Source organism: Carassius auratus, chromosome 22, assembly GCF_003368295.1.
Source record: "Carassius auratus strain Wakin chromosome 22, ASM336829v1, whole genome shotgun sequence".
NCBI classification, from domain to species: domain Eukaryota; kingdom Metazoa; phylum Chordata; class Actinopteri; order Cypriniformes; family Cyprinidae; genus Carassius; species Carassius auratus.
Window position 1 is genome coordinate 33,158,518 of NC_039264.1, and position 22,375 is coordinate 33,180,892.

A 22,375-nucleotide genomic window follows, 5' to 3' on the forward strand; every position below is an offset into this window, starting at 1 on the left:
CTGTCTGTTTGCAAATCTGGCTTTGAATTTATAACACTGAGATCTGTAAGTGGTGTGTATCGCTGTGCTTCATTTGGAAATAATTACATAGAAACACTAATAACACCTGCCTAATGTGAGAGAGCACTGCTCTTTGCTGTTTTACTGCCGAAAAAAACTTGTTTACATTCAGAAAACATTATCTTTCTTTTTATGTGTTAATCAGAATGGGATTCAAATGCAAGATGAGGTGGCCCCATATCCAGTCCAAGATCCATTATTGTCCACTGACATCCCCTAATCAGGATGGTGCTTCACCAGGGACTAATGGGACATCACGATTACATCATTTAAATATTTCCACTGAAAGGGAACATAAAGAGAAGGAAGATGAGAAATGATAAAGGGGAACTGGAAGAAGATTGGCTGAAATTCTCATCACTCACAGAGAAATATTGCCATGATACCAGCACTTGAAGTTTATGTCATTATTTAAATGGCTTTGTTTACTCTAAACGGGTGTTTTTATTATTTATTGATTTTTATTGTATTTTATAAGGAATTCTTGAGAAATGAATTCAAAGTCCACAATGATGTTTGATCGTTTGGTTAAAAAAGTGTGGTTAGAAAGGTGGTTCAAATCCAGCAAAGTTTTTTCCATGTACCTGTATATCATCGTTGTGTTGATCAAACTTTATATCTCAGGAACTGAATTTGTAGTACACTAACTGCACTGAAAGACACTGTGGAGAGAAGCAGATGCAAAATGACAAATATGTTTTATAATTCAGTTTTTTCAAGGCTAATTGCAACGTGTAAAAGAAAAATATTGTTTTATACACTATAATAGTATGTGACTTACAAGCTGCTCCTCAAACTGTGTACTGGTGTTCAGCTTCTGAATTAAGGTTTTTTTTTTTTTTTTTTTTTTTTTTACATTTAATGTTTAGTGATAGAAAATGACATGTCTTATAGATTTCAGATGTTTGCTAAATCCACTGAACGTCCTCTGTGTGGAAATGTGTTCTGCCACTTGAGATTCTGATTAGGTTTTTGACTGCCAAGTTTGTGCATTTCATGCCAGGAGGAATATGGAGACCTGTAGGTGATTGAAGGTGAATGTTCATTCTTTCAAATGATCCTTTTTTCTTATATTTTCTTAACTTTCTCAGTTTTTAAAGCATGCTGAGCTGTGCTGTATTCATTGTCATTTCATATAATTTAATAATTTTCCCATTTTGTTTGTATTGCAGAACGTCATCACTGTGATGGAAATAATCGCCTGCACTTGATCAAGAAAAGTGTGTGCGACTCCTGTTTTGATCTTTTTATCTGGACAAAGGAAAATATTTCTAATTGTGCTAATCTCTCTTTCTTTCTCAGGGTTATCAGGGCTGTTTCCAGAGTCATCTGTTCAGACAGTTCATCAGCTGCCTACTGATAACTGAGGTTGATATAAGAGCAATAAGATTGGGAAGTTGTGGCCTAGTGGTTAGAGAGTTTGACTCCTAACCCTAAGGTTGTGGGTTTGAGTCTTGGGCTAGCAATGCCACAACTGAGGTGCCCTTGAGCAAGACACTGAACCCCCAACTGCTCCCCGGGCACCGCAGCATGAATGACTGCCCACTGCTGCAGGTGTGTGTTCACAGTGTGTGTGTGTGTGTGTGTGTTCATGGTGCGTGTGTGCACTTTGGATGGGTTAAATGTTGAGCACGAATTCTGAGTATTTCAGTTCACTTCACTTGTAACTGGTGCCTCTTTTTGTAATGAAAATTTTATAAGAAATTCTGTGTCCAAGCTGAAGTATTAAAAAAGGTCAAACTCTTCAATAGCACACAACAGGAGCTCAGTAAAAGACAATTGTTTTTTGTTTTGTTTAACCTGGTCATTAATTTAAAAAAAAAAGGTTTTGCCTATATAGTCTATTTTCTTGCAATGGGGGAAAAACGTGAAGATCTGTATGTTCATATGACAAATGTAATAAAAACATGCTGGTCCTTCTATTTCAAGTATAATCCTATATGTTACCCCATTAGCTTATGATGCTTTCAAATCCCACGATGGTGCTGAAAACTGTGATGCTGTTTAATTACGGATACGTTTTCTCAAACAACCAACAGATGGCGCCCTTTATCTCTTAAATCTATCGTAAAAGTTAATAGGACATCGTAATCTATATGCAGATATGGGCAATATTTTGATAAAATGATTCAAATATTGTTTTAATTACTTCTGAATACTTTGTAATTTGTATTTTTATTAAAAACGCTTTTGCATTTAAATCCTTTGAGAGAATTATGTCTAAGTACCTGTTCTAAGTGAATATAAACAGCTGGGAGAATGACTGATCAATATACTGGTTCTGTGTATCCGTCTTAAAGTGACAGCAGCCTAACATAGTCTGTTCTACTGTGAGATGTATTTATTGTTTCATGAATTCCAAAGGGCAAAGATTCATCTGGTTGATGTGACCTGTTAGCCCCTACTGTTAGATAATGTAATTAAACTATTATTTGTTTCACCAGTGATGCATTTGAGAAGACTTGAAAATATATAAAATAAGTGTTTTACCCATCTACTGAAAACGTTTTAAAAGAGTGATTATCCAATGGCATTATGGCTATAAACAACTTTGAATTAGTGAATTGTATATGGATTGAATTCCTTTACATTTTCACACTCTAAACTGACATTTTTTTTTTTAATTATTATTCAACATTTGCACCATTGTGTCACTGGAAAACAATTAAATAAAGTTTGTAAGCAGCATTGCTACCTTTTATTTTTCTTTAAAACTGATGAAAACTAAAAGAAATAACAGCCATCAAACATAATTCATAAATTGTAATTCATATTGCATTTATTCTTAAAATGACCCAGACATTGACAAAAAAAGAAAAAAACTAAATTTAAAATGACCTTTAAAATGAGAAAATGTATCAATACATTTTTTGGGTTTTTTTCTGTAGAGAAGTCAAATGGTGTTATGTGAGCATGAATGGAAAAAGCCCTTCAACCACATGCTATTCACAGACATGCTACTTACACCTCAGACACAGTCTCAAACTGACATAAGACACAAACGTCTAGCAGTACATTCTCATGAAAACACTTTGTCTAACAGATCAAAACACATTTCTGTACAGATGTGAATAAATGAATAAAACACAGTCTTCACCTATGAGCATTCTGCATCTGATTCACAAAACTTATTTTTTCTAACAAACCTTTAGTTACATTTTTTTAATTTGGACTTATATATATATATATATATATATATATATATATATATTTTTTTTTTTACAATACAATCATTTTGCCCTTAAACACTGTTTGAGATTGCATAAAAATACAGAAAATAACTCCATATTCAAACCCCTCACGATGATCCAGCTGCATATGTTCATGATGCTACATGTGGTCATTCACACTAATCCCAAAACTTAACTATAAACTCAGAGGTTGTCGCAGGTCACACAGTTCAGTCTTCTTCGAAAATATATTTAAGTTTGATCATATTTTCTTGTTGACAGATGTATATACCACATGTACTTCCTCTGTATTCTCTTTCTGTAAAAAAAATGCACAACAACATAATAATGATAATAATAGTCTCTAATAAAAGTCTCTTCTTTATCTTGAAATAAAAAGTATTTATCATGCTGGCATGCCTATGCTAACTACCTAAATTTAACATACATTGTTCAAACTGACTCGTTCTAGTTTTGTGCTACACACCTTGTTGGCAGAGACTATTTACACTACCTCCGCCCACCAACCTGTGGTTTGACTAGACAACACTATAAATGTGCAGAACTCATCTTCTCCCTTTTCACATCTCATGGTAAAGGCATTTATTTTCAATAAAAATGAAGGAAATAATTGAAAAGTTGAAAATTAAATATTGGGTAGGGTAATGATAGGTTTTATTGTTTATTGTTCCAATAATGAGGCACCCATTTAATAATTATAAATTAAATTATACTTCACACTCAATGTGTATTATTGCTTACTGTTTTATAATGTACTACAATACTGACGTGTAGCCATTTGCCACTGTTTGCCGTTAGTAGTATAAATATAGCAGAAAATATATGCTATTAGTATTTTCACTTAGTGTTTAATGGTTATTCCACCTGTAAAAGCTTTGTTCATCAGAACAAAATATAAGGCTTTGGATGAAATCCAGGAGGCGTGTGACTGCCCCATAGACTGCCAAGTGAAATACACTGTCATAATTGAAAATAATAGCCACTGCCTAACCTTATTGCTTTCATCTGATATTGTTGTGTTTGTAATGTATGCATTTGATCATTATACAGACAAGAAAAAGAAGTTCACAAACATCCATAACTGCTGAAATGACACAGAGATATTTAACAGGAATAAATAATTATCTTACCGATTTAAGTGAATTTCTTTTGTAGACCACAGTGTAACTGATCTCTTCAAGAGTTTCAACTGTTTAAAAAAATAGATGTATTAAAACAAAATTAAATCCTACTGGCAAGCTAAACAGAAGTCATCATGATGTTTTATTGACAAAGTTCAAGAAGAGCAGGCTCAATTTATCAACTTAAGCATGATAGTAAATATCTATATAGCCAACTTACAGCTGTCCCGTGACAGTTCTCCGGCATCTCTCCTCCACCCCGACTATTCCCATCCCAGCTTGGGATATAGGGGAGTTTTCTGGGTTCAGGCTAAAGTATAAGCTCAGAGCCCTCCCCACACAATATGCTAAATGTGCATATTATTTGCTAAATCTGATCACATATACAGGGGCTTGTCACATAATTAGAAAATCATCAAAAAGTTGATTTTACTAATTCCATTCAAAAAGTGAAACTTGTATATTATATTCATTCATTACACACAGACTGATACATTTCAAATGTTTATTTCTTTTAATTTTGATGATTATAATTGACAACTAAGGAAAATCTCAAATTCAGTATCTCAGTATCTGCCTCGCTCTAATCAGCTAATTAACTCAAAACACCTGCAAAGGTCTTTAAACGGTCTCTCAGTCTAGTTATGTAAGCTACACAATCATGGGGAAGACTGCTGACTTGACAGTTGTCCAAAAGACGACCATTGACACCTTGCACAAGGAGGGCAAGACACAAAAGGTCACTGCAAAAGAGGCTGGCTGTTCACAGAGCTCTGTGTCCAAGCACATTAATAGAGAGGTGAAGAGAAGGAAAAGATATGGTAGAAAATAAGTGTAGAAGCAATAGGGATAACTGCACCCTGGAGAGGATTGTGAAACAAAACCCATACGAAAATGTGGGGGAGGTTCACAAAGAGTGGACTGCAGCTGGAGTCAGTGCTTCAAGAACCACTTCACACAGACGTATGCAAGACATGGGTTTCAGCTTCGCATTCCTTGTGTCAAGCCACTCTTGAACAACAGACAGCATCAGAAGCGTCTCTGAGTGGTCCAAAGTTATGTTCTCTGATGAAAGTAAATTTTGCATTTAATTTGGAAATCAGGGTCCCAGAGTCTGGAGGAAGAGAGGAGAGGCACACAATCCACGTTGCTTGAAGTCCAGTGTTAAATTTCCACAGTCAGTGATGGTTTGCAGTGCCATGTCATCTTCTGGTGTTGGTCCACTTAGTTTTCTGAGGTCCAAGGTCAACGCAGCTGTATGCCAGGAAGTTTTAGAGCACTTCATGCTTCCTGCTGCAACTTTATGGAGATGCAAATTTCACTTTCCAACAGGACTTGGCACCTGCACAGACTACCAAAGCTTCCAGTACCTGGTTTAAGGACCATGGTATCCCTGTTCTTAATTGGCCTGTAAAATTGATTTAGATTAGATTTTCTAAGGTCTTAGAAAATATATTTTCTAAGACCTTAGAAAATCTATGGGGTATTGTGAAGATGAAGATACGATATGCCAGACCCAAGAATGCAGAAGAGCTTAAGGCCACTATCAGAGCAACCTGGGCTCTCATAACACCTGAGCAGTGCCACAGACTGATCGACTCTATGCCATGCAGCATTGATGCAGTAATTCAGGCAAAAGGAGCCCCAACTAAGTATTGAGTGCTGTACATGCTCATACTTTTCATGTTCATACTTTTCAGTTGGCCAAGATTTCTAAAAATCCTTTCTTTGTATTGGTCTTAAGTTATTTTCTAATTTTCTGAGATACTGAATTTTGGGATTTGTTGGTCTTAGCTGGTTTTTAGATTTTTTTTTTTGTTTTTGTTTTTTTTTTTGTTTAGTGAATCAACTGGATTACCATTTAGAAACATGCCATTAATTTGCTAATCAGGCTAGGAACATGCTTTTAACATGGTTTTAAAGTGGTTTCGACCACTTTCACACTGGTCTTAGCTGCTTTTGTTAGCACAAAAACATGTCAACATGTTAGTAATTTGCTAATCAGACTATAAACATGCTAATATTTTTGCTTATCATGCTTGAAACAAGATAACAACATGCTAGTTACTCGCTAATCATGCTAACAGCATGCTAGTAACTTGCTAATCATGCTAGCAACATGATTTTCACTTGCAAATCATGTTAATGACATGCAAGACACTTACTAGTCATGCTAGCAAAATGCTAGTCACTTGATAATCATGCTGAAAACAAGTTAATGACACGATAGTAACTTGTTAATCATGCTAGCAACATGCAGGTTTCTTATCCATTTATCTATCTGTCTGTTTATATATTTATTTTTCTAATAGTTTGTATTGCCTTTAAATTAACTTTAAAACTACTTTAAGTTAACCCTCAAACTTTAAGCTTTTAAAACTAATTCAAACTTTCTGGCAAGGCTTTTTCAAGGAAACTTAAAGTTTGTCTACAAACTTTACTATCTAGTTATTATTATTGTGGGATCAGAGTTAATTTTGACAGCAAATTTTGATTTAGTTGCGGTCATAGTCTTTTCACTAAAATGCCAATTCTTTTTGCTTTAGTCTAGTTTAAGTCAACTACATATCATAAGATTTTAGTCAACTAAATCTACAGTAAGTTTAGTCTGCTAAATCTAATGGGTTTTCAAATGAACTAGGTTTGATATTAAGGTTTTATCATGAGATACATATTTAACTGCGGTGACACACAAAATGCCTTAATGTTTAAATTAAATAAAACCACTTCTCATAAACAAGAAGAACACGGTGTTTTCAACGAAATACACATTTTTATACAGGCTAATTTTGCATTATTTATAACAAATAGCAACTAAATAAGCCTGCTCTCCCTTTAAAACCAGATACTGTTCATGGATGCAATGTGCTGATACACGTCCAATATTCTCCCAACTATTAATGTTCACATAAAACATAACCGAGTGAGTTTCCTTGAATACTTCACAAAACAGACAATACGCAATAATATTGTGCTTATCTCTCCATTTCGGAGAAGCGAAATAGTACTTGTGTGTTGTGTGAGAGACATTTACATTTACTCATTTAGCAGACACTTTTATCCAAAGCGACTTACAAATGAGAACAATAGAAGCAATCAGACCAACAAGAGAACAACAACATAATAAAAGTGTACTGCATTTGTATGTGTGCTCAGGAAACCAGACCGAATTGAGTTCTCTTTTGTGCAGTCAGATTTATCCATATCCATTATCCATATGTCTTACTCCCAGATGTCAATATTTTTGTTCATTAGACGTGCAGCAAGTATATTAGCTTATGTCCCACCGGTTCATATGTACGCATCTAATCTCGCAACCATGCAGCAGATTCTTTCCAAACAAATCTCTTCCCAGATTGTTCCTCCCTAACATGTACGTGCCATTTTTTTTGTTAGTTGACTAAAATGTCAATAGATTTGTCAAAGTTTCTTTCATTCAAAACACATTTTCGTTCGTCACGGTCTCATTTTCGTGGCACAAGCTGATTGGTTCATACGCATATGCAGCAAATAAGCTTACTGCCTGGCATTTCTATGGCTGGTTAGCATTCAGTTGAGATTCCTGCAGCACGCTTTCAGAGCTTATCTGAAACCCTTTACCTTCCCCAACTCCACCTGTATAGATATGCTATGGGTTATTTTATATGCTATTTGTGCAGCAGCAGGATGTTTTAAATACTCACGGCACCATATCGCCATATGCATTGACAGTAGCAAGTTCCTGTACTTGCTTGCAGCAGTAGCAATAATCTACAGCTACAACATTATCCAACAGCAGCAGCAATTCAGCAGCAGCATAGCAGATCTATTCCGCCAAGACTAAATTTATATACACACCACATCCATCAACATGCTAAAATCTTCAAAAAGTTATCATGAATCAAATTATATTTATTCAAATAGTAACTGTCAATGGACTATTTAGAATATATTTTCAAATGGTTATTATAATACTTAGTAAAAAATGATTAGTCAATACTTGCCTTCGCTGTCAATTTTTCTACATTTCTCGCAGATGCAGAAGATCCCAACTACTGCTACAATTAACAGATGTCCAGCAGCAGAGAGCAGCACTGTGTAAAACAAGGGTAGGCCTTTATCTGTAGAGGAAAAATATATATTTTAGTCAGTGTGACGAAATCTGATCTACAACAAACAATGTCAAATATCAGCAATATCATGACAGTTAGATTATATCAGAACATCAGATTAGTTCATGTTTATATCATCACCATCATACCTGAACATGGCTGACAGAGTGTGCTGATGTCCAGATGTTGAGTCTGATTAGTTAATGATTGACAGGGTTGAGTGAAGTCCAGATGTGTGGTCTGGTTTGTGATGGGATTGTTGATCACACAGCTGTAGTTGTTTTTCTCCTGATATTCCACCTCCAGAGGTAGAGAGAGACTGATGCTGAGATCAGACACACTGATGCTGGACAATAAACTGTTTCCTTTGTACCAGGAGAGAGTCACATCACTCACATTCGCCACTGAACACACCAGTGAACAATTCTGCTGTGAAGATGATGATGAAGAACTGTCTCTGGTAATTTTAGGAGTGGGAAGATGAGCTGGAAACCATGAGATGAACCGAAATATGGGTAAATCTAAACAACAATGCTATTTTGGGCATTAATGAGTAAATGATAAGCTGTGATTGTGTCCCTCATCTCAAACTATAACTAGTGCTGTCAAAATTAGCATGTAAATGCAAGTGATTATTATAAGTTTTTTTTTTTTTTTTTCAGTTTAATGGGGTAAAAATATTTGACGCAGTTAACAGGGGGCGGAGAAAGGGTTGGCGACCTCACGCACAACAGCTGCTTCTTTCTGGATAGGAATTGCATTTATTTAGATGCAGAACGTCTTTACAATTCCATTAAACTGGAGAATTTTTAATCATGCTCTCTACTTCATCTCAGCAACAGGTGCTAGTCAAACAAGTGCAGATATGGTACAGGTGATGAGGCAGCATCAGTAGAACAAGAGTGAACGGAGGTCAGATGATATTTTGCCATATGTCAGTAAAAACGAATTTCCTGTTCTGTCAGCCATTATTTTTCACTTATAGCACTTGCTCTTCAATTGCATGGACAAATATTGCAGAGCACACTGTAGATTATATCATTTCATATTAAAGCATGAATGAAACTACAAGCATGCATGTTAAATCAGTGTCCAATTCAGCAGCAGCAGCTCTTAATGAACAAGCAGCCAAACAATTAGTCACCAGAGGACAGGCAATTAGTCAGCAGAGAAGGTGGCAGTGCATGAGTGTTTGCTTAATTCTTCATGTCTTTGTCTTTTGACAAAGTTTTTACTTGCTGTTAGGTAGGTAGATTATTTTGTTTACTTTTAACTGTGCTTATTGTGAAAGCAGGCAAAGCTGTTATATAGCGGTTTTATACATATACATACATATATACACATACATATATACAAATACACACACACATATATATATTTAGATACATTTCTGCGAAGTTCTCTTCCGCCATACATTATGGTTATTTTTTTATCCGATAATAAAATCACCATGTTTTATTTTTTGCCATAATTCTTACTTGTGTAACTACTCATCTACCGGTCTTTAAATAGGGAAAACATGGAAGTGTTTGGTGGCTTCTAAATCCATCCCTGTTTGTATGCTAATGAATGAATGGTGCTCCCTGCACTACAGCAATAGAGTACACGAACTGAGACAGGAAAGGTGCTTATCAACTTGTCTAAGTTGAGGGAAGAACATAGTGAAATATGGAAAAATGGTGGCATCTTCCTTTAATGAGCCATGGGTGTTTTGGGCATAATGTGCAATTAATGGGAGTATCAGAGTGTCATCAGAGTGAATGCGCGTTTTGCGAATGCTCCACTTAAAAACAACAACAACAACAACAACAACAACTCCACCATTGATTTTAGACCAGGTATTAGTTGGTCAATGGCGCAATAATTTTTCAGTTGCCTCAAAATAGCAATGCATCAACAATGTGCCCAAACACCAAACTTAATTTACAGATCAGCACACCCATGAGTGAACACCAAGGCCCACTGAATGTGAAAATCATTGCAATATAAAAGTTGAAAACTTTGAATTCTTAACTAACATTAAAGTTATTGAATATACTATTTTATACTTTTATTTTATATGTAAATTTAGGACAAAAAAAAAAAAAGTGTGATTTTTTTTTATTGACAGCACTAACTATAACAATGCAAAAATTTAATCCCAAGCTATTAACACAAGGACAAATTGTGTTTTTACTCACCATAGACAGAAACGCTGAATGTTTTTGATGACCACATAGGTCCATTTATCTCTAGTTTATAATCTCCAGCGTGTTGAGTTGTGACGTGTGTGATGGTCAGAGATCCAGTCTGATTGTCCAGCTTCAGTCGATCTCTGAATCTCCCATCAAGAACATCATATTGGAAGGAGATTTGCTTCTCAATGCTGATTTTAGCTATGAGAGACATTTCAGCTCCAAATTTCCACAGTATGTCATCGTCTTCATGAGTTTTAGTAACAGAAGTGTGCAAAGTGACAGATTCTCCCTCCATCACTGACACTGACTGAATTTCACTTGTTTCTGCACCAAACACACCTGATGAACATAAACAGGTTTTCAGATTAATGCTCATTGGTGTAGAAAACGTAACATTATTTGTAACTTTAGCAGCAGAGACACGCAACTAAATGAAAAGTCGTATATGAAAAAAAAAAAAACGTGTGCACGAATCAATTTGATCAGCTGTAGAGCAATAAATTATATAAATTAAATGCAGCTTGAAAGTACAAGTTTTAAAATGTTGGATATATTCCAAATATTATGTATTGTTAAATTTATATGATGTTAATAGAGGTTTATGATTACTGCAGAAATAATTAAAGTTATTAAAATTATAGTTTAGAAATGTTTAGAGGATTTGCAATTGTAAACACTGAAATTAAGATTTCTTAAAACAGCAAGATGGATTTAATCAATTTAATTTGAGCCACAGCAGGACCTTATTACTCCGAAATGTAAGTCAAACAAATATATGGAGAATAATAACTTACCAATCAGACACCAGGACAAATGGAACAAAAGAAGCATGTGAAACATCATCATTCAGTGAAAAGTCTGATCTAATTAGCCAGCAATGAATGCACAACTGATCTAAAGAAACAACAGATCAAATGTGAATGCTCCCACGACACAGTTTGACCCTCCTAATGCAAATGCAGATCAATCAACATTCAAGTGAGGGATCCACACTCGCTTTTCATCTTCTGAATCACTTTTAGATTTATTTTAATTTTTCAGAAGAGAACGAACAAACATTTCAGCAATAAGCCTTCTTTAGTGAATCATTACAATGCCCCCGCCCCCCCAAAAAAAATTACAATGTAGTGCCTAAACTTTATGGATTTAAAAATGTTTGTCTTTATTTACTCAGTACTCAATTATAGCATATGTGGAAAAAGTACAGTTAAAACCATGAGTGATCACACGGTGTCAATTTACTGACGTTCATCATCTGAGTCAAACTGAAACCTGCTGCATTTGTTTTCTTGAGAAATGAGGTTTGATCTGTTGGGTGGACCAACATCTTGTATGTCTATGTAAAGCGCTTTGAGTGCCTAGAAAAGCGCTATATAAATGTAAGGAATTATTATTATTATTATTATGTAAAAGTGGCTATTCAGGGCTTGTGTGTTTAGTTTGTAGGCTAAGTTTGTATGTGCCTTCATCTACCGTGACTATGAAAAGCTCTGCATTTTAATCTACAGAAACAAGATAAACTGCAATTGGTTCAGAAGCAAAGCAGAAACACAATTCTATTTATACATTTTATCATATAATTTAACATTTTTAGGAATGGAAACTTCTTGGAAATATCAAGTAAAAAAAAAAAAAAAAAAGAAAAAAAAAACATTCCGTTGAGAGCTCCCCTTATAATATAAAATATTGAGTTATTTTACAGCTTTTAAAATGTAATTTTAAAATTGAATACTGTAACTGTATAATGTAGTAAATAAGAGACTATGTAAAATTTACACCCTCACTACCGGGAGCAGAAAGTTCCCGACTTGACGTGTCGGTTTTCAACTCCCTCCTGACTGCTGTCGGCTAGCAATCTCATTGACCACCGTCTGTAGCCGTGGTTCAAGCCAAACACAACTACTGACAGCAGACTGTAGCCTATGAGGTCACATATAGGTCCGGGCAAATCAAATTGGCTCTCTGAATGATCAATTTGCTTGTTAACACTCCTTATAAAAATGTCTGCATGTATAATTAAGTTTAGACAGTTTGTAAGAATGTTTAGCATCCGTGGTAAGAAAATGATCGCTGCAAGACACTGGTGGCGTGAACGAGGCTTGAGAGATCTGTGAGTAGGGCCCTATGAAATCAGTTTTATTTTTTCCCAAATTCAATTTTTTTCCGTTTTAATTTTTCTGGATTCCATTTTTTTCTGTTTAAAAATTTCTCCACTCCTTTTTCATGGTTAAATTAAGTTGTACTAATCAAAAAGCATGTCTAATTAATTAAAATCATAAAATGTATACATTTTCACAATTTATTAAAAGTTTTACAAAAATTACGTTTAGGGACCTATGAAATGTTTTATTTTTTATTCAACACGTTTTTATTTTTATCTTATTCTGTGTTTTTCTCCCTCTGACATTCTGTTTTGTATTTACATTTTTATGGTTATCAAAATAAAGGCATAAAACATTAATTTAATTTATCTTTTAATTATTGAAAATTAAGCAAACTTAATTATCTGGTAAACAAATGGGATTTACTATTAAAAATAAAACACGGAAGAAATGTGTGATTAAACCTTAATGTTTGATTTATTTATTTTTTTTAGTAGTAGTGGTCCATGTACATTCTGCTGAACATTTCTGGCAAACACTTGTCTTTAAATTAAATCGGACTTTTATTTTGACGGGTTGACGTGAATACCTTTACAGGTTCTGTGTATGTGATGTGATGCTAGTTTTAATCAAATCAAACAGTCAAATGCTCATGAAGTTTCTCTCAGAATAGTTCTGGAGATATTGTTCATGTGTTCACGTCCTCATTTAGTGAGACGACAGAAGCTGAAATCACTGTGAGCGTCACGCACGCTTCCGTGTGTGTGATAAACGAAGTCACGCTTCTGCACCATTCATTATCACAGAACATGTAGGATTCATATTTAAAGACTTTTCTGGCTTAATATTTACAGATATAACTCCATATTGAGATTTAATGTTAAGTGCAATGACCTAATTTTGATTAATTCATAAAAAAATTTGAATTTGGATAATTCCATGCCATTCCGAGTTAATCTGTAAATTCCATTTTTATGACTGGATTCCATGATTCTGTCTGTATTTCATACATCGTGGAAATCATAGGGCCCTATGTGAGTGAAGGATCCATCTATTATTACCATCTAATTTTCTGCTTAAATTTACATTTTAGTATGTTAATTAATTGAGTGGGAAGTTGCAGTTTAGGGTCAGTAATATCTTTATTGTATATCATTTACAACGATTTTAAATATTTTATCAAGTTTTTTCGGTTTTCACATTCAGCTCTGCCCAAACTTGATAAATGGCTTGAGTTTAGAAGGATGCAAGATTTTATGAGTCACAGTGTTTATGTATGTCTTCATCGCGTCTACCTGTCTTTGAGCGTGCATACAATCGTGAGTTTCTGTTCGAAGTTGGCAGAAACACATTTTAATTAAACACTGCGCACACGGAAGAGCTGCAGGATCTTGGTCAGCTCTGGAGGCCTACACCATCACCGACCTCCACTACTGCATCTCGCCCACAGCGGAAGTGCCACAAGTGGTGTGAGAGGAAGCAGAAGAGGGATAAGCATGGAGGTTTCTGGGCTAGGCTAATGGCTAACCCACACAAGCCAGCTATCCCCAACTGCAGGCTTTGTGTTTACATCAATGATGTGTGGTGCCGCGATACTGTTGTGGTCTGCAAAAACTGCTCACCCCTGGTGGATATTGAGATTATTAAGTGCCGGCCATTCCAAGGATTATACTGCTCGTTGCTATATACACAATTCTCTCTCAGCTCCAACAAAAATAGGAGTGAAGCACTCAGTGAACTGTAATAGCACATCAGTGCGCAGCAGAGATCCAACCTTGATGCTTTTCTAATCTTAGCTGGGGATTTGTACCATGCTGGCTTAGAGTGAGTTCCCAAAAAAAAACACCAACACATATACTTTTCAACTTGGGGAAACAACACTCTGGACTTTGTTTACCCCCTCCCCCACCTTGATGCCTTAGACCACATCACTGTCAAGCCAGTTTCACACTGCAAGCATGAGCAGTGCATGTTTTTTTTTTTTTTGGCGTGCAAGTTAAGCAATGATAGCATTCACACCAGCAGCAGGAGCAGTACATGAGCGTCAAGCAGGAGCGTTGCGTGAGCAGCAGTGAAATGGAGGTTTAGGTACCGAGTCTATTTTTGCTGTGCTGCTAATGCTCAGTTAAAGTGACAACAGACTTTTGATGAACAAAATAAACATGATTTCACACAGAACATGCTAAAAATGCACAGAATAAGCATGTTGTGTGTTTTAACACAAATTGGAGTATGTAAAGGAAGAAAATGAAGAATAAAAAATATGTATTGAAGGTTTACCCATTTTAAATCGTTTAATTGGCAAACTTATGCGTTTTATTTTTTTTCAGTTCCACAGTTACAGAAATTGAGCTAGACACAATAAATACACATAAAATAGACATCTTCAATATTCAGCCTAATAAAAATATTATGAACACTCAGCATGTTCACCTCGGTTAGAATAAACCTTTTATGTTTTTATTTTTTTATGAATCTATAAACAAATAATTAAATATTATTCTTAGGTAACAATTAGCTAAAATAGAATAATTAATTATATTACTCCAGGTCTTCAGTTACAAAAGCAGACAAGGCAAAAAATGTATACAATTGCATAAATCATAGATCGCTTCTAAGTAAAATACAACTTCAGTTAAGCATTCAACACTATCATACCTCAACAGCTCATTCACAAACTGGTCCAGCTGAGACTCAACACTTCGCTGTGCAACTGGCTGTTGGACTTTCTGACTGAAGACCTCAGGCATTATGGGTTGACAGCAACACATCCAACACCATCACACTGAACACTGGGGCCCCCCAAGGATGTGTGCTGAGCCCCCTCCTCTTCACTCTGCTGACCCATGACTGCACACCATCACACAACTCCAATCTCTTTATTAAGTTTGCAGATGACACGACTGTGGTGGGTCTCATTAGCAACAGAGAAGAGGAGCGAGGTGAGCCGCCTGGCCAGGTGGTGCAGTGACAACAATCTCTCTCTGAACGTGGAGAAGACGAAGGAGATTTTTGTTGACTTCAGGAGAGCGCACACTCAGCACGTTCCTCTGACCATCAACAGTGCAACTGTGGAGAGAGTGGGCAGCACCAAGTTCCTGGTCTTTATAATGAGGGTGGTTTTGGCCCAGTCGATAAGACACATGCCTTTGGTGTGAGAGACCCGGGTTCGAATCCACTGTGCGACACCAATGTGTCCCTGAGCAAGACACTTAACCCCTAGTTCCTCCAGAGGTGTGTGACCTCTGACATATATATATATATATCATATATATATATATATATATATATATATATATATATATATATATATATATATATATATATATATATATATATATATATATATATATATATAAATTCTAAGTCGCTTTGGATAAAAGTGACAGCTAAATGAATAAATGCACCTTCTATGGTATGGTGCCTGCAACGCTTTCTGCCACAAGTCAGTTTTATGCATAGTGAGAGCAGCTGAGAAGATCATTGGTGTTTCTCTCCCACCTCTCCAGGACATTAATGGAACCCATTTAACCTGTAAAGCCCTCTGTATCACAGGTGATCCCATGCACCAATCACACAGCTTCTTCAGTCTGCTGCCATCAGGGAAGAGACTGCGAAGTCTCCAGACCAAGACCAGCAGACTGAAGGACAGCTTCATCCATCAGGCTGTCAGGAACTCCCTCCCAACCTTGTATTTTTTGACCCAGGCACCACTGAACTCTGAAACCCTCTTTTGTCCTTTTTTGTATATTTGTATTTCATATTAAATCTTTATCTATCTATATTTTTATGCTCTACTGTTAGTGTTATCTGTATGTAGCCAAGGGTCTGAGAGTAACACAATTTCAATTCTCTGTATGTATGTGCTGTACACGTGGAAGAATTGATAATAAAGCTGACTTTTCTGCTTGCAAAGGCTTCACAAAACAATAGTAGCTGTAATTGCAGTAGTAGAAGGCTGATAACCTTTAAAATTAGATATAAACACTACATGTGCATTAATATAAAATACATATATATTTCACATTCCATTGAATTCATCATCAACATATTAAATATACTCAGTTAAAGCAGATCAAATACATAGGTTTCATTTATAACAAACTATAATGTTGATGAACTTATACCTTTCAATTCATGCAACTGTTCTTAAATTTCAACATAAATCAAACAACATCAACTTAGCATCAATCATCATCAGCACTGTGACAAATTCCATCAAACAAAAGCCACCTAATTTAAATACAATACTGGCATTTCACTACTTCAAAATTTATCCTTGACATCAACACTGACGAAAATGTTAACAATGTTCATACCACAACATCTTCAGGGTTGAACTGAATGGGAGTTCGGCACTGAAGAACTTTTCACCTCCATGTGCATTTAGAAGTGCAACAGTTCATTGTTCCCCCTGGAAACACACTCTTACAGGTTCCATCTCAGCAACCATGCTGCACTGCCCTCTGCAGGAATTTCTTGACTTAAGATTATAATTTATTTTATTTTAAAAATATATATATATATTTAAAAAAATGTTTTTATAGCATTGTCTGGCCACACTGCATTGCCAGCACTTTCACAAAAAAAAAAAAAAAAAAAAAAACCCATGGACAGATTTTTGCTGACAGTATATCACAATTGGTAAGGGAAACGCAAATGATCATGATATTGCTTGAGCACCTGCCCCTTTGCCCTTTTGTGCCCAAAGTGCCCTTTTGTCAAAGCAAAATTTCCTCTAATTTTTGTTTTTGTTTTTTGTCATAACGTTTCCTTTTGTGAATGCCTGCTCATGCCCAATCTAAATATTAATAAAATTTTGAATAATAATTTAGCCGTCATTTTTGACCTTTGACCTGACGACGACGACGGACCATTCGTCAGGCCGCACGCGCATTTTTTAATTGTCAGAGGATATTTTCAACACCGCGGAAGCTGGTAAGTGGTGTTTCATTCTCAACGAAGTGATTTTGATATTTATTTACTTATTATTATTTTACAAGAACCACGTGATGTGAGAACATGCTGATATGTTGTTTATATTGCGGTGTGTAGCCTGTAGTGTAGAGTAAGTTAGCATGCTGTTTGAGGGAGAAACGTTTCACAGGCATCGAGGGCAGAGGCCCATTCAAAGATTTCTGAGCCAAGTTGATTTTAAATGCAGCTTCCAAACGACCAAAAAAAAAAAAAAAAAAACAGCAGAATAATATTTTTTATATATTTGATATAATCACACTGTTGTGATTTAGATCGTTCAGCATCAGCTGCTAAATTCAAACCTGTGTTCGCTGGCTGGCGCTGAGCCAGAGATGTTCGTACAACGCTTCATGATAACCAATCAACGGTTCTGTTGCGCGAATGCAATGGCCAATAGGAGACGTGCAGAAGAGTCATCATGAAACGCGGTGTTTTTGTTCACTTGCTCGCTGACTGAATTATTTAGCGAATTCTTTCTTCAGAGAGAGAGAGAGAAAAAACTAAAAAAAAATCCTGATGTGCATAATGTAATGTAAAGTGCTTCAGTGATTGTAATGGGAGTTTTTGAGAGTGCCTGAACTCTGGCTAGACTGAATGTAAATGTTATTTGATAATGTAAATGTTCTTTACTCTCTGTAAAATGAAAGTGTTAAAATAAGTAACTTACAATATTGTCATTAAAATTTACATTAAATACAAATTCAGTCGTATAAAAAATATTTTATGGCATGATATGGCACTTAAGTAAAAAGTCGGGGTTTTATGTGTAGTTAATAGATTACACTACCTTTCCATTTATTGATCAAATAACAATCTATAAAGGTGCAGAATGCGTTTACTTACACGTTTGAGAATCAAGATATTTCCTGATATATTAAGCATGTTTGGAATTGTTTTGAATAAAAAAGAAAAATAAATAAAACATAAGCCTATATTAGTCATACAGTGCTTTCATAGCATGACTCAGTTGTTTATTGTTTTGTATCAATATTTAAGGTGGACTTATTGATTAGGTGCAAGAATAGTAGTGATGGTTAAAATAATAGATTGATAATGAAATAGTAGATTGTGCCTTGTTCCTATATGGACAGAGACTGGAAAGTAATAGATCAGATGAGGAGATGGAGATAGAGGAAGAAAAAGAGGCAAATGTAGAGGCACAAGTGACAGAAAGAGCAGGTAAGCAAGCCAGGAGACAGAGGCTGGTGAGAAAGAGGAAAATGTAGAGTGTTTTCTATAGTTTTTACTATAACGGCTCTTCTTAATTATTCTGTAGAACAGAGAATAAAAAGCCATTAGGTTGAGACAATTTAAGACATTTCAGTTTCTAATCCCAGAGTTATTATTAGGTGGATATACTTTTTCTTTTTTTACTTTTAAACTTAAAATTGTCTCTTCTAATCTTTTTCTTTTTCAAAACTGCATCACAGCATTTGCTGCTGTATCAATACATAATCATCCATATCGATACGCAAATCGGCAAGGAATGCATCACAATATATTGCTGTATTGCTATTTTGAACCGCGCTATTTAAAGCCTTGTTCCATGTGCCCCTTTTATACTTTGAGCACCTGCCCCTCCAAAGGTCTCTGCACGGCCCTGGAGACAATGGTTGCTTTAGCAACTTTAGCTTATCAACATTAGCTTATCAGAAGCTCTTTCAAAAAGGCAATTTTGAAACACAATACAATGTGCTTACTTTGTCTGCAGCTGATGTTCACAGATGAAGCTTTATTGATCCTTCTTTCAGAATTAAACTCTGCGAAAATCCAGTGTTGAACTGATTCTTGTTTGTGAGGCAGTCCAGCGTAAAAATGATTGGCACAATAAATGCAGTTTGTGCATGCCAAAAAATTTTTTTTTTATGTAAGCACTAATTCAGATTCATCCATCGGAAAGAATTTATTTCAATTTAACCAAAAATTGTCTGCATCTGTGGCTCATTTGCACTTACTGGTCACCTGGCGGGGTCCACTGTATAGAGCAATACTCTAAAGGAATTATTGGGTTAAAGTCAGTCACACCTCGACTTTCTTCCAAATAATGCACATTTCATTCATAATATTATGAACACAGGCCTATAGTTACAGCACATTTTTGTTTCTCTGAATTGTGTGAAATGGCTAATAAAAATAGCAGTGGTCTACATGTATATAGTACATGAAAGTCATACTCAAGTAAACCTAAAAAATATCTTACCAGAAAAGACTTTGGTATGTGTGTGTGCTTGAGTACCAAGACTATGTTCAGTTTTAACTATTTCTTCCATTTTGTATTTTTGGGTAAGAATAAGAAGCACTTCATCCGGTACTCTTTTATTCCAACATAAGAAAACATTTCTAGAATCTCCATCTGGTGTTTAGCGAATAATTATTATATAATTATTAATTATTATAATAAAAACTCAAAATCATATATTGTCGCAGTCCTGTGTTTTATTAGTCACATTAAATCAATGAAGCAGATAAATCTTGTTTTTTAGCAACCCCTACAGTTCCTGTGGGGCGTATTAGAATTATCCACACGAGAGCGCCCTCTGCCTTTTGAGTGGAGATTTACTGCTGATCACAGAACAATGCTTCACTGACAAGATGTGCGTGACTTACCGCACCTTTTGCCTCATCACGTTTGCTATATCATTGCGATTTATTGTGAAGTCCTTCACAATGGCTAAAAGCACAAGGAAACTTGATTTCAAACTGAATTAAAAAAAAACTGCACACAGTAATAAAAATAAGTTTTAGGAAGGCCATTAGTTTAAGTAACATGAAAGAATGTAGTATTTCTAGCAGTGACTAAGAAAGAGCTTAAATATAAATATATTATAAATACATATTCTAAGACTGGACTCCTGCACACACTTGATCTCCATAAAGTGCCAGAACAAACCAAGGGAAGCAAGATATATAAGTTAGAGAAATGGTATTAAAGCCTGGAACAATTAATGAAGGACATTACCCTTGCAGAAGGATAAAAACACTTTTATTTGACAACAACGCCTAACTTTGGCTAGCTATTGAAGCCTACAAAAGCACTGTTTAAATAAATGCAAGCAGTGATACAGGGCCAAGAAGTGCAAAAATAAATAAAAAATAAAAGGCTGAAATTTATTGATTGTGAAAAACTGCTGAATTATCAGTGAGAATGAATTTAAAATGTACAGAAGTTCAAATAAAAATGTATGCGTCATGGACAAAAACATGTATTTCTAATCCAGGAGCAATAAAGATTTGTGCAATGTTGATCTGGCGTGCGTTTCCCAAAACCAACTTTGTTGGTTGCAATGCAATTTCCCATTGCCAACCAACTAAGTTGCTAACTGTCAGTTTATGTGCACATGACAGGATAATACTGTATTTGTTAGTTCTGTTGTTGATTCAGGGTTGGCATCATCTGGGGTCCTCTGAGGGGTCAGCATCATCTCTTCTCAGGTGTTCTGGATCCAGACTGCAGCTTACCATGGGATGTCAATCAGAGAAACAGATAGAGACATCATTAGCGTAGCTGCTGTTCCAACAAAGTAAAATTTATTTGTTTTTCATTCTCCCAAACAGCTTATACTACTGTTATAGCTACACTATTCAACCTTATAAGTTAAGAATACTCAAAACATTTGAGTATTTTTGCCTCAAAATATTTAAGTAAACAAACTCATTTTGGGTTTTTTAAGTTAATAGATATCAAAAAATGTTTATGAAAAGTGGGGCAGTGCTGAGAGCCAAGCCAAGCCTCACTTTTATGATCCCACCCCCCATTCATCCCAAAGATAATTATTTACAATTTGCTTCCATTAACAGTACTTTCATTCAAATATACTCACAATACTTGCATTTAAATAGTCATATATATACACACACACACACACACATATCCTTCTTTTCCATTTTGCATTTACTTTTACTTTCAATACTTAAGTAAATGTAAGATTAAAAAATATATATATAATATATTATATTATATTTTATATTATATATTATATTATTCACATCCATTCACATTAAAGACTTTTACTTAAGTCATATTCTAAACGGTGACTTCTACCAAAGTAATTTTCTGGTAAGATTTCTGTACTTTTACTGGAGTATGACTTTCAGGTAGCCTACTTTATACACCACTGTGTTTGTATGTGTGTGTCTATCTGTTTTACGTCTGTTAACTTTTTATATAGTTTTCACTTGTCTTGGCGTATGTGGACAGCAAAGAAAGAATTTCATTGTACAGGGAAAATTGTTTTCCTTTCATAAACACATTGAATCCTTATTAATTTAACGCACGTGTTAGTTTGCTGTCGGCTGTAGTCCGTGAGTTGTGTTCGAGCGCAGATTTTTTTGGTCCGACGCTGCAGACGCGAGGCGACAACACAGCAGTCCAAACAGTTCATAGAAAAGTCCACTCAGGAATTAATTAACAAAGTTGTGTTGACGAGTTTAAAGCACAGTGTTTCACAACGCTGTGCTGAAAGATGATGCGATTTTATGCAAAACTATGTGAGTGGCGCCCTGAGTCAACGCGTGCAGTATTTAACTATGTAGCTACAAAGCATTTAATAAAGCAAACTGTCAGCTGAAATATCAACACATTATTCAATCTCAAAAGCAAACTACGTCATAGTTTAGTTTTATTGTCCAGTCTTTGACCGCACCATATAACTCCTC

At 35.4% G+C, this 22,375-nt stretch overlaps 1 protein-coding gene and 1 long non-coding RNA gene across 3 annotated transcripts; one reads left to right on the plus strand and one right to left on the minus strand.

The window, feature by feature from the left end:
* Positions 1–261: 261 nt before the first annotated feature.
* LOC113040468 (uncharacterized) lies at positions 262–1,517 on the plus strand. Its single transcript, XR_003275247.1, has 3 exons — positions 262–1,094; positions 1,233–1,280; positions 1,363–1,517. It is a non-coding gene; the product is annotated as an uncharacterized LOC113040468 (long non-coding RNA).
* Positions 1,518–3,279: 1,762 nt separating this feature from the next.
* Positions 3,280–17,156, minus strand: LOC113040447 (SLAM family member 5-like). Of its 2 annotated transcripts, XM_026198796.1 has the most exons (6): positions 17,062–17,156; positions 10,644–10,979; positions 8,613–8,948; positions 8,356–8,472; positions 4,382–4,440; positions 3,280–3,549 (listed from the first exon to the last, which is right to left on the minus strand). In XM_026198796.1, exons 2-6 carry the CDS (start codon positions 10,933–10,935, stop codon positions 3,493–3,495), a joined length of 861 nt encoding a protein of 286 aa, XP_026054581.1. In that variant the 5' UTR covers positions 10,936–10,979; positions 17,062–17,156; the 3' UTR covers positions 3,280–3,492. The 2 variants fall into 2 exon arrangements, with proteins under 2 accessions (XP_026054581.1, XP_026054580.1); XM_026198795.1 differs by lacking the exon at positions 17,062–17,156 and having other exon boundaries at positions 10,644–11,051.
* Positions 17,157–22,375: the final 5,219 nt, after the last annotated feature.

What these genes read in the sequence shown, in the direction of transcription:
- LOC113040447 (XM_026198795.1), bottom strand. Translation starts at nt 11,016, where the DNA reads ATGAGCATTAATCTGAAAACCTGTTTATGTTCATCAGGTGTGTTTGGT. An exon ending in ATTCAGCGTTTCTGTCTATG is followed by an intron (nt 8,949 to 10,643) that starts GTGAGTAAAAAC and finishes CATGGTTTCCAG; the next exon opens with CTCATCTTCCCACTCCTAAA. An exon ending in AAAGAAATTCACTTAAATCG is followed by an intron (nt 3,550 to 4,381) that starts GTAAGATAATTA and finishes TTTTTTTTACAG; the next exon opens with AAAGAGAATACAGAGGAAGT.